The 25,772-nt window shown below is 64.6% G+C and overlaps 2 protein-coding genes across 13 annotated transcripts in view; one reads left to right on the plus strand and one right to left on the minus strand.

Annotated features, from left to right (window-relative positions):
• CCNK (cyclin K) overlaps positions 1-2,729 on the plus strand; it is a 33,273-nt gene extending 30,544 nt beyond the window's left edge. For all 11 annotated transcript variants that reach the window (XM_051835215.3, XM_070065383.2, XM_070065382.2 and 8 more), the window contains one exon: positions 1,441-2,729. In XM_051835215.3, the coding sequence (XP_051691175.1) occupies positions 1,441-2,066 (626 nt within the window). In that variant the 3' untranslated portion in view covers positions 2,067-2,729. The remainder of the gene's footprint in view (positions 1-1,440) is intronic.
• A 274-nt stretch (positions 2,730-3,003) lies between these two features.
• The window catches only part of CCDC85C (coiled-coil domain containing 85C), a 65,034-nt gene continuing 42,265 nt past the window's right edge, over positions 3,004-25,772 (minus strand). The window contains exons 2-7 of one of the 2 annotated variants that reach the window (XM_051835216.3): positions 16,651-16,724; positions 11,375-11,413; positions 8,292-8,396; positions 6,820-6,915; positions 6,135-6,233; positions 3,004-5,639 (exon numbers count right to left, since the gene is read on the minus strand). In XM_051835216.3, coding sequence (XP_051691176.3) covers positions 5,550-5,639; positions 6,135-6,233; positions 6,820-6,915; positions 8,292-8,396; positions 11,375-11,413; positions 16,651-16,724 — 503 coding nt within the window. In that variant the 3' untranslated portion in view covers positions 3,004-5,549. The remainder of the gene's footprint in view (positions 5,640-6,134; positions 6,234-6,819; positions 6,916-8,291; positions 8,397-11,374; positions 11,414-16,650; positions 16,725-25,772) is intronic. The other variant, XM_051835217.3, reaches the window with a different exon arrangement.

The raw sequence follows: 25,772 nt of genomic DNA on the forward strand, positions 1-25,772 counted from the left end.
CATTGTGCTGCCCCTGTATCTTTTGTGAGTTTCTGTAGCCACAGGGCACTGGCCCTGGGCTGGATTGGAGCCCACACAGATTCTGCACGGTGCATCCAGTCTGCCTTGAGAGTTGGGTGCTGGTCCGCACAGGCGGGTGACCTGAAGGTCTGTCTCCCCAGCTTTGTCGAGAACAGCAAGGGAATGGCCAACAGCACAGCTCCACAACAGAGAAGCAGGGGCTGTGGCCGTGCTCCAGAGTGATCCTGAACAGGTCCCATCCGTGCACCCGGTGTCCGTGTCTGGCCCAGGAGAGCTCGGGGTCAGGCTGGTCACCGGAAGCCCTCACAGCCGTCGAACCACCGCCTCAGTGTTCCTCTAACCAGAAACGTCACCCCGTGTCACGTCTTCCCTTTCACTTGCCTTGAGAAAGGGCAGACGAGTGGGCTTCTCTGATGCCATTTTCCAGGGGTTTGTTGGTGCCTGGGGGATCACAGGCCAGAGTCTGTGAGGTGAGACTGCAAGAACGGAGTGAGGGCCCGGCCCATGGGCCAGGACCACTGCAGAGGGGCAGCCGCCTGGGAGGGGCCACAGCCGTGTCTCAGAGACGCCTGACACCAGGTTCTGCAGCCCTACTGCACCTCCCATGGACGTACACACATACTGCACTCATACATGGACACACACACACACACTGCACCTCCCATGTACGTACACACACATAACTGCACTTCCCACAGGTACATGGACACACATGCAGACACACACTGCACTCACACACGGACACACACACACACTGCACCTCCCATGTATGTATACACACACACACACTGCACTTCCTACATGTACACACATAGAGACACTGCATTTCCCATGTACACACACACACATACACACCACTTAACCTTTGAAGACGCTGCAGGGCATTGGTTTAGTCTTGCTTCTTTTGGTAAAACAGAACCAGAACTGTTACTTTGATGGGTACATTGGGAATGTCAGAGACTTGTGTTTTCTTTAAATTCCACCTCATTCATTGGGCCAACTCCCAAGCTGCTAAATGCCAGCCCTTCCTGCGGGACTGGGGCCCTGGCTGTCTCGGAGCCCCACCTGGGTCCATGCTATGCTAGGAGGGCTGGGCTGGGGCACGGTGGGGCACCGTGTGCTGGGGAGACTGCCTTGGCTGGCTTGGGAAGATTGAAGGAGGGAGACCTAGGGTTACTGGAGATGGAACGGAGGGCTTGTGTGACAGGTGGGGACAGCAGCCCACTGGGACACAGGTCCATACGTTGGCCCGTGGGGGAGCAGCCTGCCGCTGCTCATGACGGGGCCTGGATGCCACGGGTAGCCTTGAGATCTGAGGAGCTCCTGGCTCAGGACTCCCCCAAGGCAGCCAGGGTATACAGCCCTGCACTGGCGTGCTCTAGAACACTGGCTGGGCCCTGACCTGTCTCTCTTCCACAGACCGGAAGCCACCTCTTGGCACTGCCTTAGGCGAGGCTGAACCATCAGGCCCTGTGGATGCCAGTGACCTCCCCAAAGTCCAGATTCCTCCACCGGCCCACCCGGCCCCTGTGCACCAGCCACCACCACTGCCACACCGTCCCCCACCCCCGCCTCCCTCCAGCTACATGACGGGGATGTCCACCACCAGCTCCTACATGTCTGGAGAGGGCTACCAGAGCCTGCAGTCCATGATGAAGACCGAGGGCCCCTCCTACGGCGCCCTGCCGCCTGCCTATGGCCCACCAGCTCACCTGCCCTACCACCCTCATGTCTACCCCCCGAACCCACCCCCACCGCCTGTACCCCCTCCCCCAGCCTCCTTCCCCCCGCCCGCCATTCCTCCCCCAACTCCTGGTTACCCCCCACCTCCACCCACATACAACCCCAACTTCCCACCCCCACCCCCACGCCTGCCCCCCACTCACGCAGTGCCCCCTCACCCTCCTCCAGGCTTGGGCCTGCCACCAGCTAGCTACCCACCTCCCGCTGTCCCCCCTGGAGGGCAGCCGCCTGTGCCCCCACCCATCCCTCCGCCCGGCATGCCGCCTGTCGGGGGGCTAGGGCGAGCGGCCTGGTTGAGATAACGTGACGCCGCCTTCTTGTGTTTTTCACCAGTTTTTCTAGCCAACCTGAAGATTAGTTTAAGTGGGTGAGCGGCAGGGTACCTTGTGTAATGTTAGACAGTTGCAGTCCAGAGGACAGACACACCCCCCACCATGAAATCGGGGTGGCCCACGCATGCGATGGGGACAGCGGCTTCAGTGTGGCCTGAGCAGTGCCTGCGCCAGCCCGACTGCAGGGGTCCCAGCGGGCGTCCTGCGTCCTGCCTCACCGGGCTGCTGCCTAGAGAACGCTCAGCAGCCATATTGGCTCCATGAATAGCTTCGCTGTGCAGTGAATGTCCTAGAAATCAGTGCCTGTTTTTCCTGGAAGCTCCGTTCTCAGTCCAGTTCCATCTGAAGTCCAAGCTGTCACCGTGCTCCTTCCGTGACTCCCTGACACCTGAGAGGACACTCTGACTTTCAGGTCACACTGAAGGGTTTACCTTCTGGGTGGCCTTTTTCTTTTTCCTCCAAGGAGTAGGAGAGAAACATACCTGGGAAGTAATGTGTGTTTACATCTACTTGCAGATTCCCGTACACATTGATTTTTTTTTAAGTGTGAACATTAACATACTGTGAATTCCATCTTGGTTACAAATAAGACTCCTTCACTCAGTTATCCAAATAAAATCAGTTCTGAAACTACTGCTTTGTGTGTTCGGGGTGGAAGGTGGAGCTCCTGGCCTTAGCAGCCCCAGCCCACGTGACGAAGGCCAAGAGGTAGGAGTGGAAGACCTGGGCCGTGCGGTCCCATGCCGATGTGCCTGGAGGCGTTGGGCCAGGGCTTGGCCGTGACCGTCTTTTGGTTCCTGCTTGGTGTGGAGTGGCCACAGCGGCCTCTGACGCCCACCCTGAGGGCCCCTCCCTGCTGTCCAGCGGCCCCACCCCCTGCGACAGAAACAGCAGCGCACCCAGCCAGGAGGCTCGCAGAGGCCTTTATTTCTCTAGCTCAAAGTATACACCATCACAACCTGATCTGTTACTCCTTTTACTAAAATAGTTAAAATCATCGTGTTTACCGCACTATCAAAAAGCTCTATTTTCTCTCCCCAAATCAAAGTGGTTCAACAGAAGGTAGAAACGGGCCAGGCACCCGCGGCTCTGGCTGCAAGCGAGCGGCTACGGGTCTCACCGCGGGCACCGCCTCAAGCCAGCGCTGCGCCCGCACGGCGCGAACAGACACCTGTGCCGCTCCGCAGCCGTGCCGTCTGCTCTTCAAAAAATCAGTAGTATGCAGTTTGCTCACTCTCAAGTCTCAAGAAAAAAAAATGAAAGGTCACTTTTTTCTCTCTTAACACTGGTGTGTAGCATAACTCGGGGGTAGAAACGCGCCCGCCTAAAAGCTGCTCAGCAGATTCGGACTTCAGGGTGGCAGGCCCCCGTGCGGGGCTGGGCCAGTGGCTGCCTTCACGGTGGGGGTCTCAGCACCCCAGCCCAACGAGGGGCTCAGAGCTGAGGCTCCAGAGGGAGGGGCTGGCCCCGTGTCGCCCTGCTAGTGGCAGAGCTGGGCGTCACCCTGAGCTGCGGCCAAACGGCCACCTGAGGCCCCAGCCGCTGGCTCTACGGCCACCAGCTGTGCCCAGGTGCAGTCGTGGCTCCATTTGAGATGCGTCCCTCCCTCGGGCAGTCCCACCCTAGCAAGCCAGGGGCCGCCAGCAGGGGCAGGAAGGGACAGGAGGGCTCTCAGGATGTGCTCCACGGGTCCACGGACACCACACAGCTTTAGGGACAGGGTCACTCCCCTCTGGAAGGGAAGGTCGCTTCAAGGCCCACCTGCAGGGGACTGACCGATCCCAGGAGTCTACTTATTGCTTATTTCAGTGGTGGCCCAGCTGCCTGATGCGCACACAACACACTCCCGGCTCTGCTCGCGGCAGCTGCGGTCCCACCCTCTCCGGGGCTGCTGTGGCTCTTTGGACTCCAGGACCCAGAAGGTGCCTCTGGCGCTCCCAGCCCAGCTGCCCACCTGGGCAGGAACTGCCCAGGGCCATGACCGGCAGGTGTTCACCCAGCTTCAAGAGCACAGCCCTGGTGACGGAAGCTCCTTCCAGAAAAAGCTCAGGGGGCTCCCTGGAACTGTGCAGGGGCCGTCCCCTGTTCAGCGCCCACTCAGCACGCCCTGGGCCATGAGCCTTTCCCCTGAGTTAGGACCCAAGGGTGCTGCAGGCACACACAGTGGGAATACCCCCGTGCCTTGGTCCCCAGGCCTCACAAGGGCCCAGATGGGACCTGCCGGCCACACACAGCCCCTGGGCACCTCGCTCGGTACCATGGAAGAGTGAGGAAGGCTGGTGAAGCGGTGTGCGCGAGGTGGCCCGGCCCGTCCTAGGGCTCCAGGACCCAGGAGCTCGTTCTCACTGCCCACACGACCACCCGCTCTCAGCCTCGTCCTCACGTGTCAGTTCCTGCCTTCCCTTCACAGCTAACCCACAGAGCCGCCTCGGCGGTGGCCGACAGCCCTGAGGCTCAGAGGGGAGGTGACGGCACCCGCGACGAGGCCGCCAGGCGGCAGGGCACAGCTAGGGCCCGGCCCACCCCAGCAGCCTCTCCATCGGCTCCACGGCTGTGAACATGACTCAGCCCACTAGACCTGTGTGGGCTCGAACCTCGAGCAGGGCTGAAGGAAACCATGGAGACCTCCGGGGCCCAGAGACGCTGAGTGACTTGCTGAAGGTCACTCAACAAATTAAAGCCAGAACCGGCACCTCCACGGCTCTGTTCACAGTGACCCAGGGTGTGGCCGGGTCCCTGGGGGAGGCCACAGCTGACCACAGGCCTAGCCGTGGCCCAGTGCTACTGTCCAGAGAAAACAACGCATGGCTCGGCTCAGAGACTGCATGGGACTGCCCGGTGCCCCCGGCCCGTCGTGTAAACCACAGCGAGGGACGAGCCCTGGGCACAGGGCAGGGGACGTTACAGAGAGGGCGGCTGTCTTGGGGGGCAGAGGGTGAGCAGCAGGGCAGCTGGGCACAGCGGGGGGTCAGAGAAAGGGCCTGGAACCGCAGAGCAGCCTGTGGCCAGCCAGGGACTTGGTGAGTTTCCTTGTCCAGGACGTAGGGAGCCCAGTGCTCAGGGAGCCAGGGCAGGGAAAGGCTTGGTGGAGGGGGTGCCACTGTGCCAGAACCCAGGCTCCAGTGGCGCCGGTCTCTGTGCGGGCAGCAGGGTAGAGACCTGGTGAAGGCCCCTGTGGAGGGCGGGGCCCCGGAGCCAGGGGCCGTCCGTGGGCCTGGCATCGCAGCAGCAGCAGCAGCAGCAGCCTCGGGCCTCTCGCTAACGTAGCCGGTGCTGGGGGCCCAGAGACGGACAGGTCGGCAGCTTCTCGTCTTGGGATTTGCTGGTGAGTGAGGCGGGAGATGGAGGCCTGGCAAGGCCGGGGCACGCCGCGTGCTATGTACAGTGCGCCCCCAGGCAGGAAGACGGCATCTGGGCTCCAGGTGTGCCAGTCCACGGCCGGGAAGAGCGGCCCTACAAGGGCCCCTTGAACTGATTGCCAGACAGGTGCTGCCGGATGGAGGGCTTGGAGCTGGCGGCGTCTCCCAGCTTCCTCCAGACCACCTGTGGGCAACAGGGCACAGGGCGTGAGTGTAGGGCTCACCCCGAGCCCACCCATGGGCCCACACACACCGCTCAGACCACAGGGCCAGGAGGGGCACATGGCGGGGGGCCAGGCCCGCCTCCCTCACAGCTGCCCAAGACACTCCGTCCCGCCGGCTTCCGCACAGCCTCCTGAGGCAAGGCGTGGTGCTGGGGTGGCGAGCGGAGAGGCTTTTCTGGGCAAACCCGAGGCAGCCCAGCTCCCAGCCATGAGGGACAGCCCCAGCTCAGAGGCCCAGGCACGGCCAGCTGCGGTCCCAGCAGCCCAGGGGCCAGACCCCGCCGCGGTGAACATCTGGACAGACCTGGGGCGAGGGGCCTCAGGGCGAGGACAGGCCAGCCGCCGGCCCTAGCTGGACAGGCGACAAACAGGCCTAGGGAGGGAAGGAGGTGGCCGTGCTGGTGGCCCTGACCAGTCCCGGGCCAGCGGCCGCCACAGCCCCCACAGGCACTCACGTTGCACATCTCACGGACAATGGCCTTCTCCTTCTCGCTCAGGTCCTCCTCGCAGCTGTCCTGGGGCTGCCGGTCCAGGTTCTCGTGCACCTCCAGGACCTGAAGGGGACAGGTCACGGGCAGAGGCACCGGCGGCCGGGCTGGGATCACGTGGGAGACGGGGGTGCAGACGGTGGTGGGGAGGGGAGGGCTGGCAGGCAGGGGGACTCGCTCCTGCCCAGGGACCCCAGGTGTGCACCAGTCACTGCTGGCACAGGCCAAGTACGGGCGTGCGGGCGTGTCCGTGCACAAGTGGGCCTGATGGCCTCGGAGCCCACACACAGCAGGAAGGCACGCACAGGAGAGGGGCCACACGCCAGTGTATGCGGCCACCTCGTCACAGCCACCTGCTGGCTCCTGGAGGCCCAAGGCTGGGCCTGAGACCCTGGCTTTAGGCCAGACCCAGTTCGGCCCCAACTCTGTGCCCTCCCCTGCCCCAGACCTCAGTTCCCTGGCTGCAGAGGCTCGGGGTGACCGACAGGTGGCACACCTGGGTCGGCTTCCTGGTCCCTCCCTGTCCCTGCATGAGGGAGCTCCAGGCAGCCTCGCATCTCCAGCCACCCCCCAGGAGAGGAAAGCCCCCAGCTCAGAGAGGCATGGTGCTCCCTGGCCAAGCCCGCAGCACGCCCGGCGCCCCCGTCCTCACCTTCATCGCATGCACCACAGCCTCGGGCTTCTGTCCGGCAGAGCTGTAGCCGGAAGAGGCAGGCGAGGGCAGCTCAGGCACAGGGCAGGCCGGGCCCTGCGGAAGAAATCACACTCAGCTGGCTGCCAGGTGACCCGCGGCTCCCCGTGCGGGGCCAGGGCCCAAGCAGGAGGGAACGGGGGCACCCTCGCTGGGTCGGGCAGGGTTAACGCCGCCAGCTCCGCACCTCCCCTCCTGTGGGTAAAATGGTCCCTTCCAGGGCAGAGGTGACAAGGACAGGCTGTGCTGGCCCCCAGCCCATGGGTCTGCAGGGGAAGCCACCAGCTCACGTTGGACAGGACACTGAGACCATGCAACAAGAGGGCACCGCCCACGGGTGCCCCACAGCCCAGGCTCTGGGGGCTACACAGCCTTGGGGTCTGGGGAAGCCGGGCTTGGGCACAGTTCTGTCTGTGACTTGAGGAAGCACCCTGTCCCCGTGAGCCTGAACAGGTTCCCCATCTGGATGACGGAGTGTTCCACGTCCCAAGGTGTGTGGGAGCCCTGGAGGTGCTGCCTTGCGGCTGTTTCCCTAACTGTGGCCCAGGCTGCTCCAACTCTGGTGCCCAGGCAGAAACCCAGGGGGTTCTCCCTGGGGAAGGGGCATGGGGAGACACGCCCCGAACAGGAGGCTGCATTCCCTAAATCGGCCAGCAGGGGGCAGCAGCCACACACACAGTTGGAAGCATCTCCCGGAGCTGATGTGGCTCTCTGTGGGCGCAGCACAGGCACTGCCACCCTGTCCCAAAGAACCCGTAACAGCTGGCCCTGGCACCGCTAGCCTCCTGTCCCCGTCTGCTCCATGGGCACCCTCAGCTCCAGGGGCTTATTCCTGAAGCACAGAGGGGAGGGAAGCTGGAGGCAGCCTGGTCATCAATCAACCTGCCTGGCCCAGCTCAGCAGGGGTGCTGCGGACCCAGTGAGGGCAGGCCATGGCCACATCCTCAGAGACAGTAGAAGGCACAAGCAGAGCTGTGGCCATGGCCCCAGCCCCTCTCCTGCCTGCAGTGAGGCCGGGGAGGGGCCCAGAGGTGGGGAGTGCAGATGGCAGAGCAGAGCGGGCACGGAGCCCCCCAGGCTCCCTACGGGTCGGCACCCTTACTGTCTGCAGAACAGCAGGGAAGCGAGCCAGCAGGCTCCCTAGGCAAGGAGGGCAGGTGGGCCTGCACCCCGGGGAGCTCCCCCGACTGTCACACAGGCAGCCCATGTAGGGGTCCACTTCCCAGCCAGCCGGCTCCCAGCCACCCTCGCTTCCCATCCTGGGCAGGCCAGGGCTGGGATGAGAGCCCCGAGGACCACCGCGGAGCCCGTGGCCGATGATTTCGGGGCTTGATCCCCAAATCAGAGCTGCCCTGGCACCACCAGGTTAGAGAGACCCCCCCACGGCTTCTCCCCTTGAACAGAGACGGCAGAGCCTAGGGCCTGGCACTTACGTTCGGCAGGGCGTCCTGGTAGGGCGGCGGCAGGGCGGCAAGCTGGGACTCCGAGTGGTAGGGGGAGAAGCCTTTCCGCAGGGTCCGGAACTCTCCGGGGCCCCCCTGTGCAGGGAGAGGAGGGGTCAGGGGCAGGGGCCGGGGCCACCCTGCAGTCCAGCGCCCACGCCCGTAGGAGAATGAACGAGGGAGGGGAGCAATAATGAATGAAGGGCCGGCCCTGACTCCCTCCCCGCCCAGCCTGGCAGGAGACACAGCCTCTCCTAGACCAGGAAGACGCGGGCGGGGGGCCAGGATCTCCAGGAGGCTGGGGGTCCCTTTCCTTGCTCACCAGCCCGGGAGGGGCCCCCACACATCCCACTCACCTCCTCCACCCCGCTCCTCACGGCCCCCAGCCTCATGGACCCCTGGGCCAGCCCCACCCACGGGGCTGAGGTCCAGAGGGTCTTGGTGGCAGCACAAGGCAGGTGTTGGGAGCCCGTGGGGGCTGCAGAGGGAGTGGGAAAGCGTGGAGCAGCCCCTCCCCCACCCCAAGTGGGGGGTGCCACAGAAGGGGGCTCAGTGTCTGCTCAAGGGTGGGGCAGGCACAGGGCGGGGTGGGGGGTGGTGCTGGGAGCTGCTTCCTTAGCCTCAGGGAGGACCCAGGCAAGGAGGGCAGGTGGGCCTGCACCCCGGGGAGCTCCCCGCAACTGACACAGGCAGCCCATGTAGGGGTCTACTTCCCAGCCACCCTCACTCCCCATCCTGCTGAGATCCAAGGACACAGGGAGACACTCGGGCCCCCAAGACGGCTGTCTTCAGATGCCAGCACCAACCGCAAAGTCTCGGTCCTGAACCACAAAGCCAGCCAGCCGGCCGGCCCTGCCCACAGGGGCCACAGACATTAACCCTGCCCGACCCAGAGAGGGCCTGGCCTGAAGGACCCCCCCCCCCCAACACCACCCCTAGAGCCCTGCGCCCACCCGCTATCAAGCCTCCCTGCCCAGATCCACTCCAAGGCAAAAATCCCAAACCAATCTTCCCAGGTCAGTCAGAAATCCGTCTCCAGGGCAGAGCGCAGCAAAGCAGACACACCCCTGCCTTGCTTCCCCACCCACCCCTGCCGTGCTATTTGGCAGGGCACCTGGCATGGCTCAGGGAGGGGCGGCCCCACACACATGCACACGCTCGCTCCACCAGCCCACAGCTGGGCCCTTTCCCGTCCTGACGCACACACACACCAGGGAGGCTGTTCTGGGCTCGAGCCTCGCTTTGTCCACAGCTTCCCTGCCCTGGGCTGCCACAGGAAACACGGGCCCCAGATCGTTTCCTTGGAGGGGCTGTGTGCGCGTGGGCTGGGGGCATTTTTTAATTAGCAGCAGGCAATTCTGAGCGCATCTGTAAATATTTGCATGTCCATAGGACTTTATTAGCAAGCCACAAAGCCAGGCGAGGAAAATGCGCACTCTCATTAAGGAGCAGTGTGGCTAATTATGCATCAAATGAGGAACCATTACTGCAAATTAAGAATCCTGCGGTTTGCCGCCTGAGCCCCGTGCGGGCCCATCCTGGGGTCCTCGGCTGAGGGCAAGCTGCACCGAAATCACTGTGGGGATGGGTGTGCACGTGGAGGCAGCGCGTGGCGTAGGAGTGCAGGGAGGCGCCTGGGTGCTGCCCCCAGGGTGGGTCCCCGGGCCCAGGGAGGGGGAAGGGAGATCTCCCACACCGAGCAGGACGTGTAGGGCATCCGGAAGGCAGCAAGAGGGTTGTGGGCCAGGAAAGACCGGCGGCTGCAGCGCCCACTCCACCGAGGCCTCGGTCCAGGGCTGCGCAGTCACGCTGCCCACTGGGTCACCTCCAGCTACTCCCTTCCCTGTCCCGGCCTAGCACACAACGCCAGCGGCTCCTCCACCCACCGGCTGCTGCCTTCCCGCCTCCCATTCTCAGAGTCCTGCTTGCAACGTTGTCATTGTCACAGGGCTCAGGGGGATAAAAACCCCAGAGAACACTGTCAGAGGCGGGTGCCAGACACGGACACCTCCCACCTCCCTGGCCCAGCCACTGGGGCCCCTTGCTTGGGAGGATTAAGTGGCTGGGCTGCGGGCTGCGGGCTCGGCTCGGCTTAGTGACTGCTCAGTCCAGCAGGGCCCCACCAAAGGGGAATCCCGAGCGACTGTGGATTGGCCCTCAGCCGCTGCCACTCGCAGAGGGGCAGGGTAGCGAGCGCTCTCCCAGGCCGGGGCACCTGCGCGGCGCTTCTTCCCCGGCAACCTCCAGGGTACCCACCGGCTCGGCTGGGAGGCCAGGCATGGCCAGGTCCAGAACCAGGCGGGGGCACAGCCGCAGCCTCACCCTCGGCAGCAGGTGGCTCCCGGCTGGGGAGGGGGCAAGCGGGGTAGGGGGGCAGTCAGTCATGGCTGTGGGCTCAGCTCACGCTGCACGTTGCAACGACCTTGTTAGTGTCCTGTCCACCATGGCTGGACGGTCCCAAGCCAGGGGCTGGCTCAGCGAAGCGTGCCTGCACCCCTGTGGCCCTCAGGCATCTGGCCGTCACCCGGAGTGGTGCTCTTGGCATCAAGTGGGTGCCAACCACACAGGCTGCTGCGTGTCCTGCAACAGCGCCCGTGACACGGAATTCCCCAGCTCCATGGGGCCACAGCAAGGAAGCAAGAAACCCTCGAACAAAGCGAGCCCCAGGACTGGGAGAAGGGGAGAGAGAGGAAGCCATCAAGGGGCAGCGGCCGAGGCTCCAGCTACATGGGCCCAGCCCCTCCCCGCTGAGGCCAGCACAGTGCCCCACACAGGGTCACTCGCACTGGCTCCCAGGACTGCGGTCGGGGAGCCTGGCTCCAGGGCAGCCACAGCCAGGAGCTCCGCCCGCTCTGCCCGCCGCAGGACTCTCGCTGACACAGCAGGCAGTGCCAGTGCACGGCGGGAGGGGTCAGCAGCAGGTGGGCGGCTTGCTGTCCTGTCTGCAGAGCTGGAAACCAACGCCAGCCCCCAGGAAGGCACAGGGCCGGGGACACAGCAGTCACGCCACACGGCACTCAGAACAGCCCCCCACCCCCGCACCACTGCAAACGCAGTCACACCAGCGGCTCTACCTGCAGCCAGCTCCTCGGGCGCCTGGAGGGGAAGGGCAGCTAGAAGGAGAGAGAACAGCGTCACCCAGAACACGCCGGCACGGCACGGCCTTCCACGGTGCAAAGCCACGGGGCCTCGGCGGCTGGAGAGGGTGCCCACGCCCGCGGCCAGCTGCAGTGAGTGCCCACGCCCGCGGCCGGCTGGAGAGGGTGCCCATGCCCGTGGCGTAGGGGTGGTCACCGAAGTGATGCACGGAGCCCCCAGACACAATGAGGGCCAGCTGAGCGCCCGCTACACCCTGGGCACTGCGTCCCTAGGGTGCCTGCCTCCTTCAGGGTGTACCACAAAGCTCACACGGCCCTTCCAGGGCAAAGCAGCTCTTCTGAGAGGCCCTGGATGTGGGGGCACTGGCCCAGAGGCACCCCCCGATCCCAGCCAGCTCAGAGGGGACAACGGGGTACAGTAGGCTGCAGGGCCCCTGCCAAGAGCCACCCGCTCATACCAACTGCGTCTGCTCCCTTCTTTCTTCACCCCCACGAGAACTCCAGTGAGGGCCGTTAGGGGTCGGCGCTCACACTGGGCGCTGACAAGGTGACCATGTGGCTGGTGTCACTCTGTCACTTCTCCACGGCTGCCACTGCAGCCTCCCCTGCACCCCACGCCCTGTCTCAGTTCTCCAACTCAGGTGAAGGAGCCACCGGGACCAGGGGGCCCAGGACGGAGGGGGTGACACACTGGCCGGGTCCCACCCCCACAGAGACTGTTACCCTCTGTGGGTCCCCGCAGGCCCAGTACTTGTTCTGGCAGGGGAAGAGAGGAGCAGGCCTGCGGGCTGGGCACTTTGGAAGGGGGCGGATGGGCATTTTGCAAAGTACCCTACCTCGGCTGGGAACCTTGAAGCCGCCCCCGACCACCCAGGGTTCAGTTCAGAGCCCAAAGGCCAGAGCACCACGGCCACCCCACAACGCTCCCCACCCACCAGCCCACAACTGCACTTTCATCTCTGAACCACGCGTGGGGCGGACACCACCCACAAACAGTCCCACTTTACAGCTGGGGAAACTGAGGCAGGGGTGGTGGAGCTGGCAGGAACGGGCTCGGTGGCTCTGCGGTTTCTCAGCCCGGCTCACAGGTGACAGTGGCTGAGCCTCTCCTCTGCCCGTAGTGTTGGGCTGACCACCTGCTTGCCCACGGCCGGGTAGGGGTGGACTCTGAAGCTCTGCACAGCCAGCATCTATCGCCCTCCAGAGCCAGACATCACAGCACTTGTGACAGAGCGACAGAGGCGAGACAGCCACTTCCGCCTGCTGGCTCAGGCCCCACATGCCGGCCACAGCCAGCTCTGGGAACTCCATCCAGGCCAGGTCTCCCGTGGGTGTCAAGGACTCGTGACGTCACCTGCTGCCTCCCGTGACGCGTACGAGGAGCTGGACGTGACCCGGCACTCTGACACGGATGCGGGAGTCCTGAGCAGAGAGGGTCTCTGCAGAGGTAACGCAGGTGAAATGAGATCCCTGGGGCGGGCCCTGCTCCAACAGCACCCCGTCCCCAGGGAAAGCAGACCCGGGGACTCGGGCACACAAAGGAGGAAGGCGGGGGAGGACACCCACAGACGGCGGCATCTGCAGGCCAGGGGCAGAGCCTCGGATGGGAAGAGCTTGCTGACACCTTCACCTTGAACTCAGGGCCTCCAGGACCAAGGGAGGACGCTCCAGCTGTTCAGGGTCCCCGGACTGTGGATCTCCGACACAGGAGCCCTGGCAAACTAACACGGAGTCCGTGCCAGGGAATCTCGTCCACCCCGCCCTCAGTACCCCATCTGCAGCTGGCACAGAGCCGGGGTCACCCTGAGGGCCCGGTGGGAAGGGGTGGGAGTAGAGGCGAGGGGGCTGGGTCCCTTCACCGGCCTGGACCACGGCCTCCCGCCAGACAGACACACAGAACATCCCAGGGGCTCGTGGGCTCCAGTTATCCGCCCAGCAGGGGAGGCCCCACGGCCAGTCACAGCCGCCCCCAGCCCCCAGCAGGCAGGGCGAGGGGATCGGAGGGGGATAACACGCAGAGTGCCGGGCTGAACCCCCGGAGGAAGCAGCTGCGTTAATGAAATGCTAGGGCCGCCATGAGACAACAAACACGACCTGCGATACAGCAATTCAGCCTGCGAACACTTGGGTGCGTTTTTTTTGTTGTTGTTGTTGTTGTTGTTGTTGTTGTTGTTTTTGACAGGCAGAGTGGACAGTGAGAGAGAGAGACAGAGAGAAAGGTCTTCCTTTGCCGTTGGTTCACCCTCCAATGGCCGCCGTGGCCGGCGCGCTGCGGCCGGCGCACCGCGCTGATCCGATGGCAGGAGCCAGGAGCCAGGTACTTTTCCTGGTCTCCCATGGGGTGCAGGGCCCAAGCACCTGGGCCATCCTCCACTGCACTCCCTGGCCACAGCAGAGAGCTGGCCTGGAAGAGGGGCAACCGGGACAGAATCCGGCGCCCCAACCGGGACTAGAACTCAGTGTGCCGGCGCCGCTAGGCAGAGGATTAGCCTAGTGAGCCGCAGCGCCGGCCTGGGTGCGTTTTTAATGAAAGCTATTTTGGAGCTAAATAGAGGCCATGGGGGCAGGGGTGGGAGGCGGGAACCAGGGAGGCTCTCCCACCCACACCCCAAGGCCCCGCCCCTTGCCTGCTCCTCCTGCCATTTGTGAATGGAGCTGGGGTTTCATGGCTGAGATCTGAGAGTCAGGGTAACAGGGAAGCCCCCAGGCCACAGCCCAAGAGGCTGAGGGCAGCACCCCGCACCCCTCTCATGAATGCCATCTCTCCAAGATTTCCAAATGCTCACGTCAGCCATCACTTGATTACCTCCAAAGACGGTCCCCTCACTACCTGCTGAAGCAGTAAGGATCGGCTTCCCTCCCCTCTCGGCCTAGGAGACCGGGTGCTGAGCTCTGGAGACACCTATGTGGCCATTCAGACCCTGCCACCCCGTGCGCCAGGAGCCCAGAGGCCAGCAGGGATGAGGGCTGGCACCCACAGGGTTGGTCACGACACCCCATCCGCAAAGGAGGGCAGCCCAGGGACCCAGAGAGCTCTGAGCAGGCGCGGGGGTACCTGGGATGGCCAGGGAGACCGCAGGGTGATGCCTGACCCGGGAGCCCAAGAAGGAGCTGAGCGGCAGGGGGCCCATCTCTCCGTGTCTCTCCTGCCTGCTGGGAACGCTGTGCCCTCCAGGCTAGGGCAGGCAGCTGCGGGTGGCACGGCCGGCAGGAGCCCCCCCGGATTCTGGAGACCCCTGTGGCTGTGCTGACCCCTGAGGCTCCCGGGGCTTTGCTGTGAGGTCCAGAGCCAGCCCTTCCACTGCAGCCTGGGCACAGGGCAGGCAGGCATGCACCCCCCGGCTGCCCCCTTCTCAGGGTGCTCCCTGACCACCTGCTGGGAGACCTGGGCAAGACCCCCATGCTGTGGGACGGGACCTGGGTGTCCGGCCCCCATCCCCCACAACACAGAGGGGCTGCCATGGTGGGTCCCAGCAAGAAGCTGGAGCCAGGCTTCGCAGGGGGAGAAAGCAAAGTCCCACGGAGACACAACACACCCGGGACTTCCTGCGCCGGCTCCGCTCCGAGTCCCCAGCAGCAAGCTGGAGAAGAGCAGGTTCGTGGCCTCAAAGCCCGGCTGACCACCGCAGCCAGCAAGCCTGGGTACAGCCAGGGTCAGCGGGTCCCTTAGATGGACCTGGGATCCAAAGTCTGCCCCGAGGAAGCCTGGCCCAGGGCACGGGCACAGGTCCGGGGGACAGTGTGGACAGAACCTATCGCCGCTGCTTCCAGGGAGCCCACCAGGGAGGGACAGAGCCCCAGGCAGAACCACTCCCTGCCCAACCAGCTGACCCCTCCCTGAGCTCAGGGCTCAGGGCTCAGCTCCCGCCCCCCTCCACCTCTGGGGCAAGTGGACCAATGCTGCCATGCTTGGAAGGCCTCCTTATGAGGCTGGGATACCCCAGGGAGAGAGGGAGGGCTCCTATGAGGTTGGGGGTACCCCAGGGAGGGAGGGAGGGGTCCTATGAGACTGGGCATTCTCCAGGGAGGGAGGGAGGGCTCCTACGAGGCTGGGGTACCCCAGGGAGGGAGGGAGGGGTCCTATGAGGTTGGGGGTACCCCAGGGAGGGAGGGCTCCTATGAGGCTGGGGGTTCCCCACAGAGGGAGGGAGGGGTTCCCCACGGAGGGAGGGAGGGGTCCTATGAGGCTGGGGGTTCCCCAGGGAGGGAGGGGTCCTATGAGGCTGAGGGTTCCCCAGGGAGGGGTCCTATGAGGCTGGGGGTTCCCCAGGGAGGGGTCCTATGAGGCTGGGGGTTCCCCAGGGAGGGAGGGAGGGGTCCTATGAGACTGGGCCTGTCTCCTCTCAGTGCTGCCTCCTTAGCAACCAGGCTCCGCCCAGGCCAGGCCCACATGGAACAGGGCGCCCCACCCCCAGCCCACCCCCAGCCCTCTGCGCTCTCTCCAGCACCTCCAAAGCCGTTCTGCCATGCAGCCCCTGAAACCAACACATAGCACGTGACAAGTAACATGGAATGTGTAACATGTGACACACGACACGGAACATGTAACAAGACAGAATCCAGCCTTGTAGTTAAATGCCTGACCATGTACTCTAGTTGGGGGGGGTGCAGGACAGGGAGGATGACCTGCTGATTCCCGCCAGGCTCTGGACAACGTCCACATGGCCCACGTGGTAGGGGTGAGGGGGGCGAGCTGCGAGCACGCAGGGTTGGGGCTGGGGTCTGAAGGTACCCGGGCTTCCCAAGTGGAGCAGCTGCACCAAGCGTGGCCGGCTGCCTCCTAACGATGGGGCCAGCCATCCCTGGGTTCCCAGAGAACCCCTTCAGGTGTCCTGGGCAAGAGGCAGGAAGAGGCGGCTGAGATTAAGCCCGGGCCAGCCTCCAGCAACCAGGGCTGACCACGCCTCCCCTCCCCAGCAGGGCTGGCCCCGGCCTGGGCAGTCACCCGTGCTCCCCAGGGGGCGGTGCTATCCACTGTCCTGAGACACGCCTTCTCCCCCGCCTCTCTCCCCGAGCCCCCATCTGCCACAGGGTGAAGCCGTCCTTCCCTCCACCGCTCTCTGCCCACCAGTCAGGCAGTGGGCGAGGGAGGGCTGGGACAGAGGGCACGAGGCTGGGAGCCCTGGCTCTCCAGGAGGTGACTCGGGTGGGGGTGCGGGTGGGGGGCAGTTGTGGGGACCACGTGCCGCTGGGATGGAGGGGGCCCTGGAAGGGGAGCCCAGGGGTAGCGGCCGCCGCCACAGCCAGTGTACCTGTGCCGGGAACTTGTCACCCTCCAGCAACTTCACCTTGGACTCCAGCTGCCTGACGTAGGTGGACGACGGATCTGCAAGGACAGAGGAAGGGGAGGATGCGTTAGCCGGTGCAGGCTCGACTCGTCTCCGTGGCAGAACCTGAGCCCAGCCCCCACCCGTCCCCTCGCTGTGGGCCACCAGTCTGATTCCTGGACCGGCAGGAAGGTGGCCACAGCTTCTTCCCACCTGTCCTGGGCTCCCCAGAGGTGTCAGGCCCCCAAAGAGCTCTGACAGACACAGCCGGGGCAGCCCACGGTCCAGTGGGGGAAACTGAGGCTCCTGAGCCTGCCAGGTCACCTCTGCTCCATCACACCTGACACCCAGGAGAGCCGGTCACGACCCGGAGCTCCTGCAGACAACGGACAAGGAGCAGCAGATGCCACAGGCGTGACTCTCAGACCAACGCAAGCAGGAGCCAGGTGCTGGCCCGAGCCACGGGGGCACTTCCCAGCCGAGGGTCCCCGTTTCTCAGTGAGGACCAAGGGAGGCCAGACAGACAGGCAGGCCACCAGTTGGAGGTGGAGGCCACCATGACCTCCCTCATCTTTCACGTCAGGAAAGCAGGCACAACCCCAGCTGCACCCCCAGCCTGCTCCCGCCCCCCCACCCCCAGGATCTGGGACCTGCTCAGCCAGCAGAGCAGGGCCATGAAGCAGCCCCTCCACGGCAGGCCAGGCTGGGACAAAGGAGCCCCCCTGGGCAGAGGCCGGGGCCACAGTGGGCAGAGGGGCTGGCAGGTTGGGAAGAGGAAGGAGGATGGGCAGCAGGGCCTGTCCCAAGGCCTTCTGGCCCCTGGCGCCCCCTGCTGGCAGGAACAGGCCATTCCATCTCTCACCAGAGGTCACACAGCCAGACCCCTGCCACCTGTCGCTGTCCCCACACAGCACACTGGCTCTTCCTGGGTCACACAAGGCACTGGATGTCAGATCCTTCATCCAAAACTGGGGGTCAAATCCCCCAAGAGCCCCTGGGCTTCCAACTGGGTGGGCAGAAGGGGTGTGGGTGTTGCTGGGGACAAGCCAGGAACTCCACAGCCAGCATGGGAATAATGAGGTGCCGGACACACCCAGCCGGCGGCCAGCAGGACCCCAGGTGAGCTCTGCTCATGTGCTTTGTGGCTGCCATGCCCTGTCCCTCTAAGCCACAGGCTCAAGAGAAGAGCAGACGTGGGGCCACCGGTGCCCTGCAGGACAGAAACAGCCTGGCCCGGGCCCCACACAGGGGCTTGCCCACAGCCCACAGAGGCGCCTATTTCCCTTGGGCCCCTGCCTGGCGGCTATGGGTCACTGTGTTCCCCAAGCTCCCCCAAAAGCCCCCAAGAAGCCCCACCCACTCTCCTAGGAGTGCCTGGCCCAGCCCTGGGCAGGAATTAGGGTGTCTCACCCCTGGGAATTGCACAAGCCAGGCTCTGCCCTCCTCCTGCAGTCTTGCTAGTCACCCCTCAGGAATGTGGAGCCTTCCAGAGAGGCTGGGAGGGCGGCTCCCCGGCAAGGCTGGCTCTTGGCCGTCTTCCCACCCTGCACCTTCCACGGGGCGGCAGCGTGGGGAGCCCAGCCCGTGGCTCAAGCCTCACACCCAGCCCCGGGAGCTCCAGATGACAGAGAAGCAAACAAGCTTCCAAGAGCTGCAGTGGCTGTGCCCAGCACGTCTGGGGAGCCAGGGACACGGGACCGACGCAGGCAGGAACCGCTCCTCTCAGCCCTGTGCACTGCGCCTGGCCAGGTACGCAGGCCAGTCCCAGGGGCCGCAGCGGCACAACTGGCTCTCACACCCCTCCGCAGTCCGTGCCCCAGGCCCTTCTTCCCTGGCCTGTTTCCTCATCAGCCACGCAGCTCCCGTGCCCACCACACCCAAACCTGTGTGCACGAGTGAGCTGGTGGGAAACGGGGTGCAGCCTGGGCCCCGGCTTTATGTCCAGCCTTCTTGCTTACAGGGTGGCCCTGGAGCCCCTGTAGACAGCAGGGGACCAGGTACAGCCCAAGGGCCCCCAGCTCGAGGAGGACCCCAGGTGGTCTCCCTCCCCGATGTGGCACCTGGCTCCCCCTGCATCAGCACCTCGTTGAGCCCCTGCAGGGACGTGCAGCCAACGCCCCCACACCCCAGATGAGGAAGCCACAGGAACAGGGTGCCCCCCCAACGTGGAGGGGACCTACAGCCCCTCTGCCCCCAACTGGGCTGTCCCGCAGGTCAGCCCTGGGACCCAGAGTCTCCAGCTGCTCTGGCACCAAGCCCTGCATAGGAGCTGCAGGGACTCAGACGGCCCCCACCCCTCCCGGATCCCCACAGTCCCGCCCCAGCAGATCCTGAGCCAAGAGGAGGATCCAGCCCTGTATCGTGACCGGTGGCCAGAGACTGCCCCGACTGGCACGATGCCCTGTGCAGCCACGGAACCATGCGCAAGGCAGGCGGGCCGCAGGGCCATCTGCTCTGCTGTTTTCAGTGGGGTTAGCAAACAGCTCCCGGCAGGCCCCTTCCGGGCCTGGGACCCACGTGGGCGACTTGCCCTTCAGCCTTAGCACCCCACCCGCAGCTGCACCTGCTCCTGCCTCAGCAGGTCGACCACCACCTCCCAGGACGGCAGCAAGGGGGACAGAGCCAGCCCCAGGAGAAAAGAACAGCTGGGGCCAGCCCACAAGCCACCCAACAACGCTCCACCCGCCCGCAGCCAGCACCTAGGCGGCCCTCCCTATAGGGCCAGACCAGAGGCCACGGCCACGGCCCCAGACCAGGAGCTGCCCCACTTACAGCCGTCTGTTCGGGTCCCCCAGCCCCTCCCCCTGGGCTACACGGGTCAGAGCACTGCGCTTGCTGGGCTTTGTCTCCTTTTTAATTGGAGAACAATGCAACGGTCTTCAAAATGTTTTAGACCACCCAGTCATTCCAGCGGAATCTACGCCAAACAGTGTGAATTACGAAGAACGCTGCCTGCCGGTGTCCAGGCGGCCATAGCCGGTGTCCAGGCAGCCACAGCCGCGAGTGAGACCCCGGCAGGGTCTCTCCTGAACGCTGTGGGGGGAACACAGGGTGCGCCAGCGAACCTCTTTTCCATAAAGACAGACAGTGGATGAAGTGATGGCACCTCCGGCTCGTGCCCCGCCCCCCAGCACTGCAGTCCACGCCATCCGGTCCCCGCGGGTCATGGGCACAGGCAGAGCCCAGCACGGGCCTGGCTCCCCAGAAAGAGCCCCCTTCCCGGCAGCCCCAGCGCTCCGGGCCCCGCTGGGCGCCTGGGCGCCGGAGCGCTGTGCAGCGAGCATGTAATTAAATTAATCCTAGGGTTTCCCGTAATGAGGACTGCAGTCCCGAGGGAGCAAGACATCATCCCCGGCGTGGCTGCCTGTGGGCAGGAACAACACAAAGGGACCCCAGGCTGGGCTGGCCGGGCCGTGTCCTCAGAGAGGCGCGCTCCCGACGGCCGAGCCGGTGGACGGCCCCTTTGCTGCTCCTGCCGCTGACTGCCAGGCCCCCCTGCCTTCTGGGAAGCCCAGAGGAGCAGCCAGGCCACACCCTCTTCCTGGCCTGCTCACCACCCTGGCAAAATGACGTCCCACACCCCCTCCACACTGTTAAGAACTGGGGACCCCTGGGCTGGCCCCTTCCCGGTGGCCTCCTCGGCTCTCAAGCCCTCCCCCTCCCCCGCAGCAGCTCCCAGGAGCGTCCCCCTGTGCACATGACCCGGCCCCCAGGGTCTGGCGGCCTGGGCTGGGTGCCTTGGAGCAGCCCCAAGACGAGGAACCAAGTTCACGAGACGGTTTGGGAGATGATTCCAGGAGGCCAGATGCGCGTGGAGAGGTCAGGCAGGCAGGGAAGAGAGGAGGCCAATGAAGGGGCGTCGGGGGCCAGCGGCAACGCCCCAGAGCTGCCTCCTGGACAGCGGGCGGGCAGTGCTCCGGGGCGGGGCTGCAGGCCTGGTGGGTGACAGGGTGGAGTTTAGAAGCACGGTCAGGGAGCTGCTCTGCGCACCCTCTGTGACCTTCACCATCTCCACGGGGGCAGACAGTGACACACGGGGACACGCAGAGACACGCAGACATACACGACGACACGCAGAGACATACAGAGGCACGCATCAGCACCCGGGGACACCGGGCCTGACTCCACCTGCCTCCCTCCCAGCCGCTCTCCCTCAGCAAGGCCCCATCACTTCCTGCTTGGCCTGGGGATCCCCCCACCCCGGCTCTGTGGCAGGTGCTCGGGCCTCCTCCGGGACGAGGGGCATCAGCCAGCATCTGAGGGCTCCACAGTCAGCCGAGGTCCCCACGGGGCCGCCTGCCCGAGTCAATTCCCTTCTCTGGCTTTGTCAGGAGGGGTCGTTGTGGCCCAGGGTGGGGGCTCCTCCCAGGGGCCTCGGGCAAGAGGCGGGGGGGGGGGGGGCTCACAGGCGCCCGAGAGCGACCCCTCCCCTGAGGCTCACACTTGCTCCTCTCCCTCCTCCCGCCCAGGACTCGCCTGGACGGGCAGGTGGAGCGCCCACACGTACCTGGCACGAAGCAGGTGTGCAGCCTTGCAGAGCACACTTGGGACTTCACAGCTCTGTCACCAGGGAGCCACCGTCTCCGCCTGCACCTCCCCAGCACGGGTCAACCGCTGTCCTCCCAGGTAACCCCCGCCCCTCAACCCGCTGTAGCAGGCACCACTATCCCCACACAGAGGGGCAGGGCTGGTGACCCCCCTCCAGACCTAAATCCAGGGTGATGCAGGCGCAGGGACCACCAAGTTACAGATGAAGGAATAAGGCTCCGGGAGGTAAAGCCACAGCCACAGGCCTGGGAGTGATGGGGCAGCACCTGCTGGCCTCCACTCCCAGGCAGCCCTCCCTGCTTTCCCGGCTCAGTGTCCCTCACCCTGGGCTTAGTGTTCCTGGCCGCCCTGCGCAGTTGGTGGGCAGATAGTAGGGTGGGAGGATGGAAGGCAGGTCTGAGCTAAGCACACAGCCAGAGCACAGGTACAGAGGAGAGACCACGGCCCGTCACGGGCACCTGTGCTGGGACCGTGTGCATCAGCAGCAGGGCTGTGCCAGTTTTGGCTGCCTGCCGGCAGGCACAACAACTCCAGGAGGTACAGGCTGAATGTGAAACGTGATGAGGTGAGGGGGCTGAGAGGGGCCTATCAGGTTCCTGCGAGGACGTCTCAGCGGTGGCGGCACTGAGCGAGCAGGCTAGGGACTGGACACCTTGTCCCAGGCGCCACGGCCCACAGCCGGAAGTGCAGGGAGCACCGGCCAGCGAGGATGTCCCATGCCCTGGCCTCTGGAATGGGCTCACGTGGCCATGCTGGGCACAGAGAGAAGCACCACCCTTCTGCCGTCAGCCCCACACCACCCTTCTGCCGTCACCCCCACAACCACCCTTCTGCCGTCACCCCCACACCACCCTTCTCCCTTGTCACCCCACACCACCCTTCTGCCGTCACCCCCACACCACCCTTCTGCCGTCACCCCCACACCACCCTTCTGCCGTCACCCGCACACGTACTGCACTGAGGACCTGCAGCGTGCCAGGAGGCAGCAAGCACGCCCCGTCCCCCGGAACCCTGGCACAAGCCGATGCACACGCTGCCCCTGCCAGCCCTGTTCTGCTGACGCGGAGCCTGAGCCTCAGAGAGGCGGAGCAGCAAGCCTGGGGTCACACAGCAAAAATGCTGCAAGGATGGGATTTGAACCCAAATCTGCACGGCGCTAGGGCTCGCTCTACCCCGCCTGGCAGCTGCCCTCCAGCCCCGGCCCTCAGAATGCGCTCACCCGGCCAGCAGGGCTGGGCACTCCGAGCCACGACCAGTGCCCTGAGGAAGATGGGGCTTCAGAGGAGTGTGGCAGCTGCCCATGGAAGCAGGGCGGAAGCGGGAAAGCGTGCGTGTGTCCCCAAGCCCCGGGCTCTCTGCGCCACACACGGGGACCCAGGGCAGGGTCCGGCACCTCTTCACACAAGGGGACTCACAGGCTGTCACCCAGGGTCTCCCCATCCAAGCGCACCTGACAGAGCCCACGCTTCAGGCGGGGAAAGAGGGGAACTGGGCAAGACTTGCGGTCTGTGCCTTCCAGGCTGACCCCATGAGCCACACAGGCTGACCCAGCCCCTCCCCTCCCCGAACACCCACAGTCCTGCCTTGCAGGCCAGGTGCAAGCGTGGACACAGACCCAGGAGGCCCGGAGCCCCTCCCCACAGCCCTGGCCATGAGCATGGACCTGGCAAAGGCCACCCTTCCCAGCACCTGTGGGGTGAGGAGGGAAAGGAACGCGGCGTGAATGACAGGGAGCGCTCCTCTGAGGGCCACTCGCCCTCCCCAGGAGGCCAGGCCTCTCCCCACACAGCCGCCGGCCGCTTGGCTCAGGGCTCGGGACTCACACGTCGGCACCCTGCCCATCCCGGGGGCAAGGGCCACAGGAGCACCCGCGTGGGATTCCAGGAAAAGGCACCAGGGTTCCCGGCAGGCACCGAGGCCTGGAGCGAGACAGCACATGGAAGGCGAAACTTTGACTGCACTCCATCAGCACCGGTAGCTCCGGTCTGCCAGGGCCCCGCCAGTGTTCTCAAACCACAAGCTCAAGCTCATCCCCCCGGACTGCTGGGGACGCCTGACGCACCAGGTTACACGTGTGGTGCAGCACGGTAAGCTGCCGCCTGTGACGCCGGCATCCCACACAAGCGCTGGTTCCAGTCCCGGCTGCTCCACCTCTGATCCAGCTCCCTGCTAATGTGCCTGAGAAAGCAGCGAAGGGAGCACCCACGTGGGAGATCGGGAAGAAGCTCCTGGCTCCTGGCTTCAACCTGTCCCAGCCCTGATCCTTTGCGGAATGAATCAGTGGATGGAAGACTCTCTCTCTCTCCCCATAACTCCACCTTCCAAATAAATAAAATGAAATCTGTTCTTGAAAAAGTATATAACTGAAGGAGGGAGGGAGGAATAAACCACATGTCTGTTTCAAATGCCTGCTCTGGGCTGGGGTTTCCGCAAGTGGACAGCACCCTGTGCGTGAGCAGGCACTGGTGCAAGGTGCCGGCATCAGTGGCACCCGGCACAGGCGGCTGCACACCCCTCACGTTCTCCGCCCACCCCGGCCTCCCCCACAGAGCCTGGGAAATCCTGCTGGGGACTGGCCTGCAGGGCTGCTGGTTGAGGGGAGGCCATGAGGCTCTGGGCCGCACAAAATGCCCACCTGACCCCCTGGGGAGCTTTCCAGATCTGATCCCCTCCTCCCCCAAGACCACAGAACCACACTCCCTAGGGGAGGGTCCTGAACACCATCCACGTGACTCCAACATGGACGGTCACAGGGAGCCCCAGAGCTGGGCAGTGCACGGGGCGACTGCTCAGACCCTGCCACGCTCAGCCTCTGCCCCCAAGGGACCACTGCCCACCTGGCCCTGACCTTGAATTACCAGGGCTAGACCTGCGGCAAACAGGACAGAGGCTACTGGGACCCCGAGGCCCTGCGCAGGGCTGAGGGTGGAGGGAGGGGAGTGAACACTCACTGAGCCTGGGATGCAGGAGACCAAGGGCAGAGCTCTGCTGGGTCCCAGGGGAGGGAGGACGTTCTCATACCCGTTGCCAAGCAAGTCTGTGCCGGCACCAGGTGCTGCACGAGGGAGCAGGGGAGTCACAGGGACACCCCCACAATCCTGCCTCCCAGGCCACCATCCAGGAGAGACAGCAAGAATGGGGGTGCAGTGGGGAGGGGCGGGGGGACTGGTATGCCAAGGCCCACGTGGCAGGTGGAGTAGGTGGGAGGTGTAGGTGTGGCCGGGTCCTTCCCAGTACACGCAGGCAGGTGGACGGGAGGCCGAGAGCTGTGCCTGGCAGAGGTCTCACCTGCGGGCAGCTGCCCTGTGGGAATCCTGGGCTAAGAGTGCGAGGAAGACGGGGCCCCGGGCGGCTCCCTCCGGTGGCAGAGCAAGGTCTGGACGGGATTCCACAGATGTGAGGAGAACCAGAGTAAAGCCTCGCCAGCCAGGTGCCGGCTCCCAGGGGACGCACTCCGTGTGGGCTGCACTTGATGCAGAAGAACCCGGAGCCACCCTAGGGACACACTGGAGCCCAAGAAGCCCCGCAGGCGGCGGCCCCTGTGCTGGGGGGAAGACAGCGTGTTCTGCGCATGGCACTGCGGCAACTGGCTGGCAACGTCTTCATCACAGAGACGACCGTGCGAGGTGGCAGGCGTGCTGTGCTGGCCACCCTGACTGCATGACCCAGCAGTGTCCGCACGCGCTGAAGCGGCGCCCGACCCCACCAACACACGCCGTCACACGCCAATCAACCCGACAAAAAGAAACAAGGGGAAACTTCGGACTTCGGCACTGGGGATTTCCTGAGCACGGATGAACCCGAGACCTGCAAGCTCACGGGAAGGAAGCAGGCACCCGGCACCCCACGCTGCACAGCGCCGTCTCTGTGGAATCCAGGGAGACAGCCAGTGGAGGAGGGCGGACGGGAGAGTGACTGCCCGGCGACCCAGGGCCCCTCCCGGGGCGGGGACGTCTCAGGATCAGTTAGCCGTGTGGTTATGCAGCTCTGTGAAGACATTGAACCACTGGGCCACACAAGCCCCACCCACATGGAGACCTGGGAGGAGCTGCTGGCTCCTGGCCTGGCCTGGCCTGGCCTGGCCTGAGTGGTCATTTGAGGAATGAACCAGGAGATGGACGATCTCCCACATCCACCTCGTCGCTCTGCCTTTCAAATAAATGAAATCTTTTAAAGAGATAAAGCTGTTACTAAAAAACAAAGAGTTAATACACTCTCGGGGTGGATGTCTGTGCAGTGGTTAGAACGCCTCCTGGGACAGCTGCATCCCTCCCCAGAGTGCAGAGTTCAAGTCCTCGTTCCGGCTTCCTGCCAGGTGCACCCTGGGAGGCAGCAGTGATTCTCAAGTGCTGGGGTCCCTGCCCTCCACGTGCGAGACCCATACGGAGGTCCAGTTCTCAGCTCAGTCTGGCCCAGCCTGGCTGTCATGGACATTTCGGGCTGAACCAGCAGACAGAAGATCCCATTCTCTCTCCATCTCTGTATCCTTTTCTCCACACCTCCCACCTTTCAAATAAATAATTAAAATTTTTTCACATTTTTGAGCTTTTAAATAGGGA

The sequence above is a fragment of the Oryctolagus cuniculus genome, chromosome 20 (genome assembly GCF_051225735.1).
Source record: "Oryctolagus cuniculus isolate XC-2025 breed Fujian yellow rabbit chromosome 20, ASM5122573v1, whole genome shotgun sequence".
Lineage (NCBI taxonomy): Eukaryota > Metazoa > Chordata > Mammalia > Lagomorpha > Leporidae > Oryctolagus > Oryctolagus cuniculus.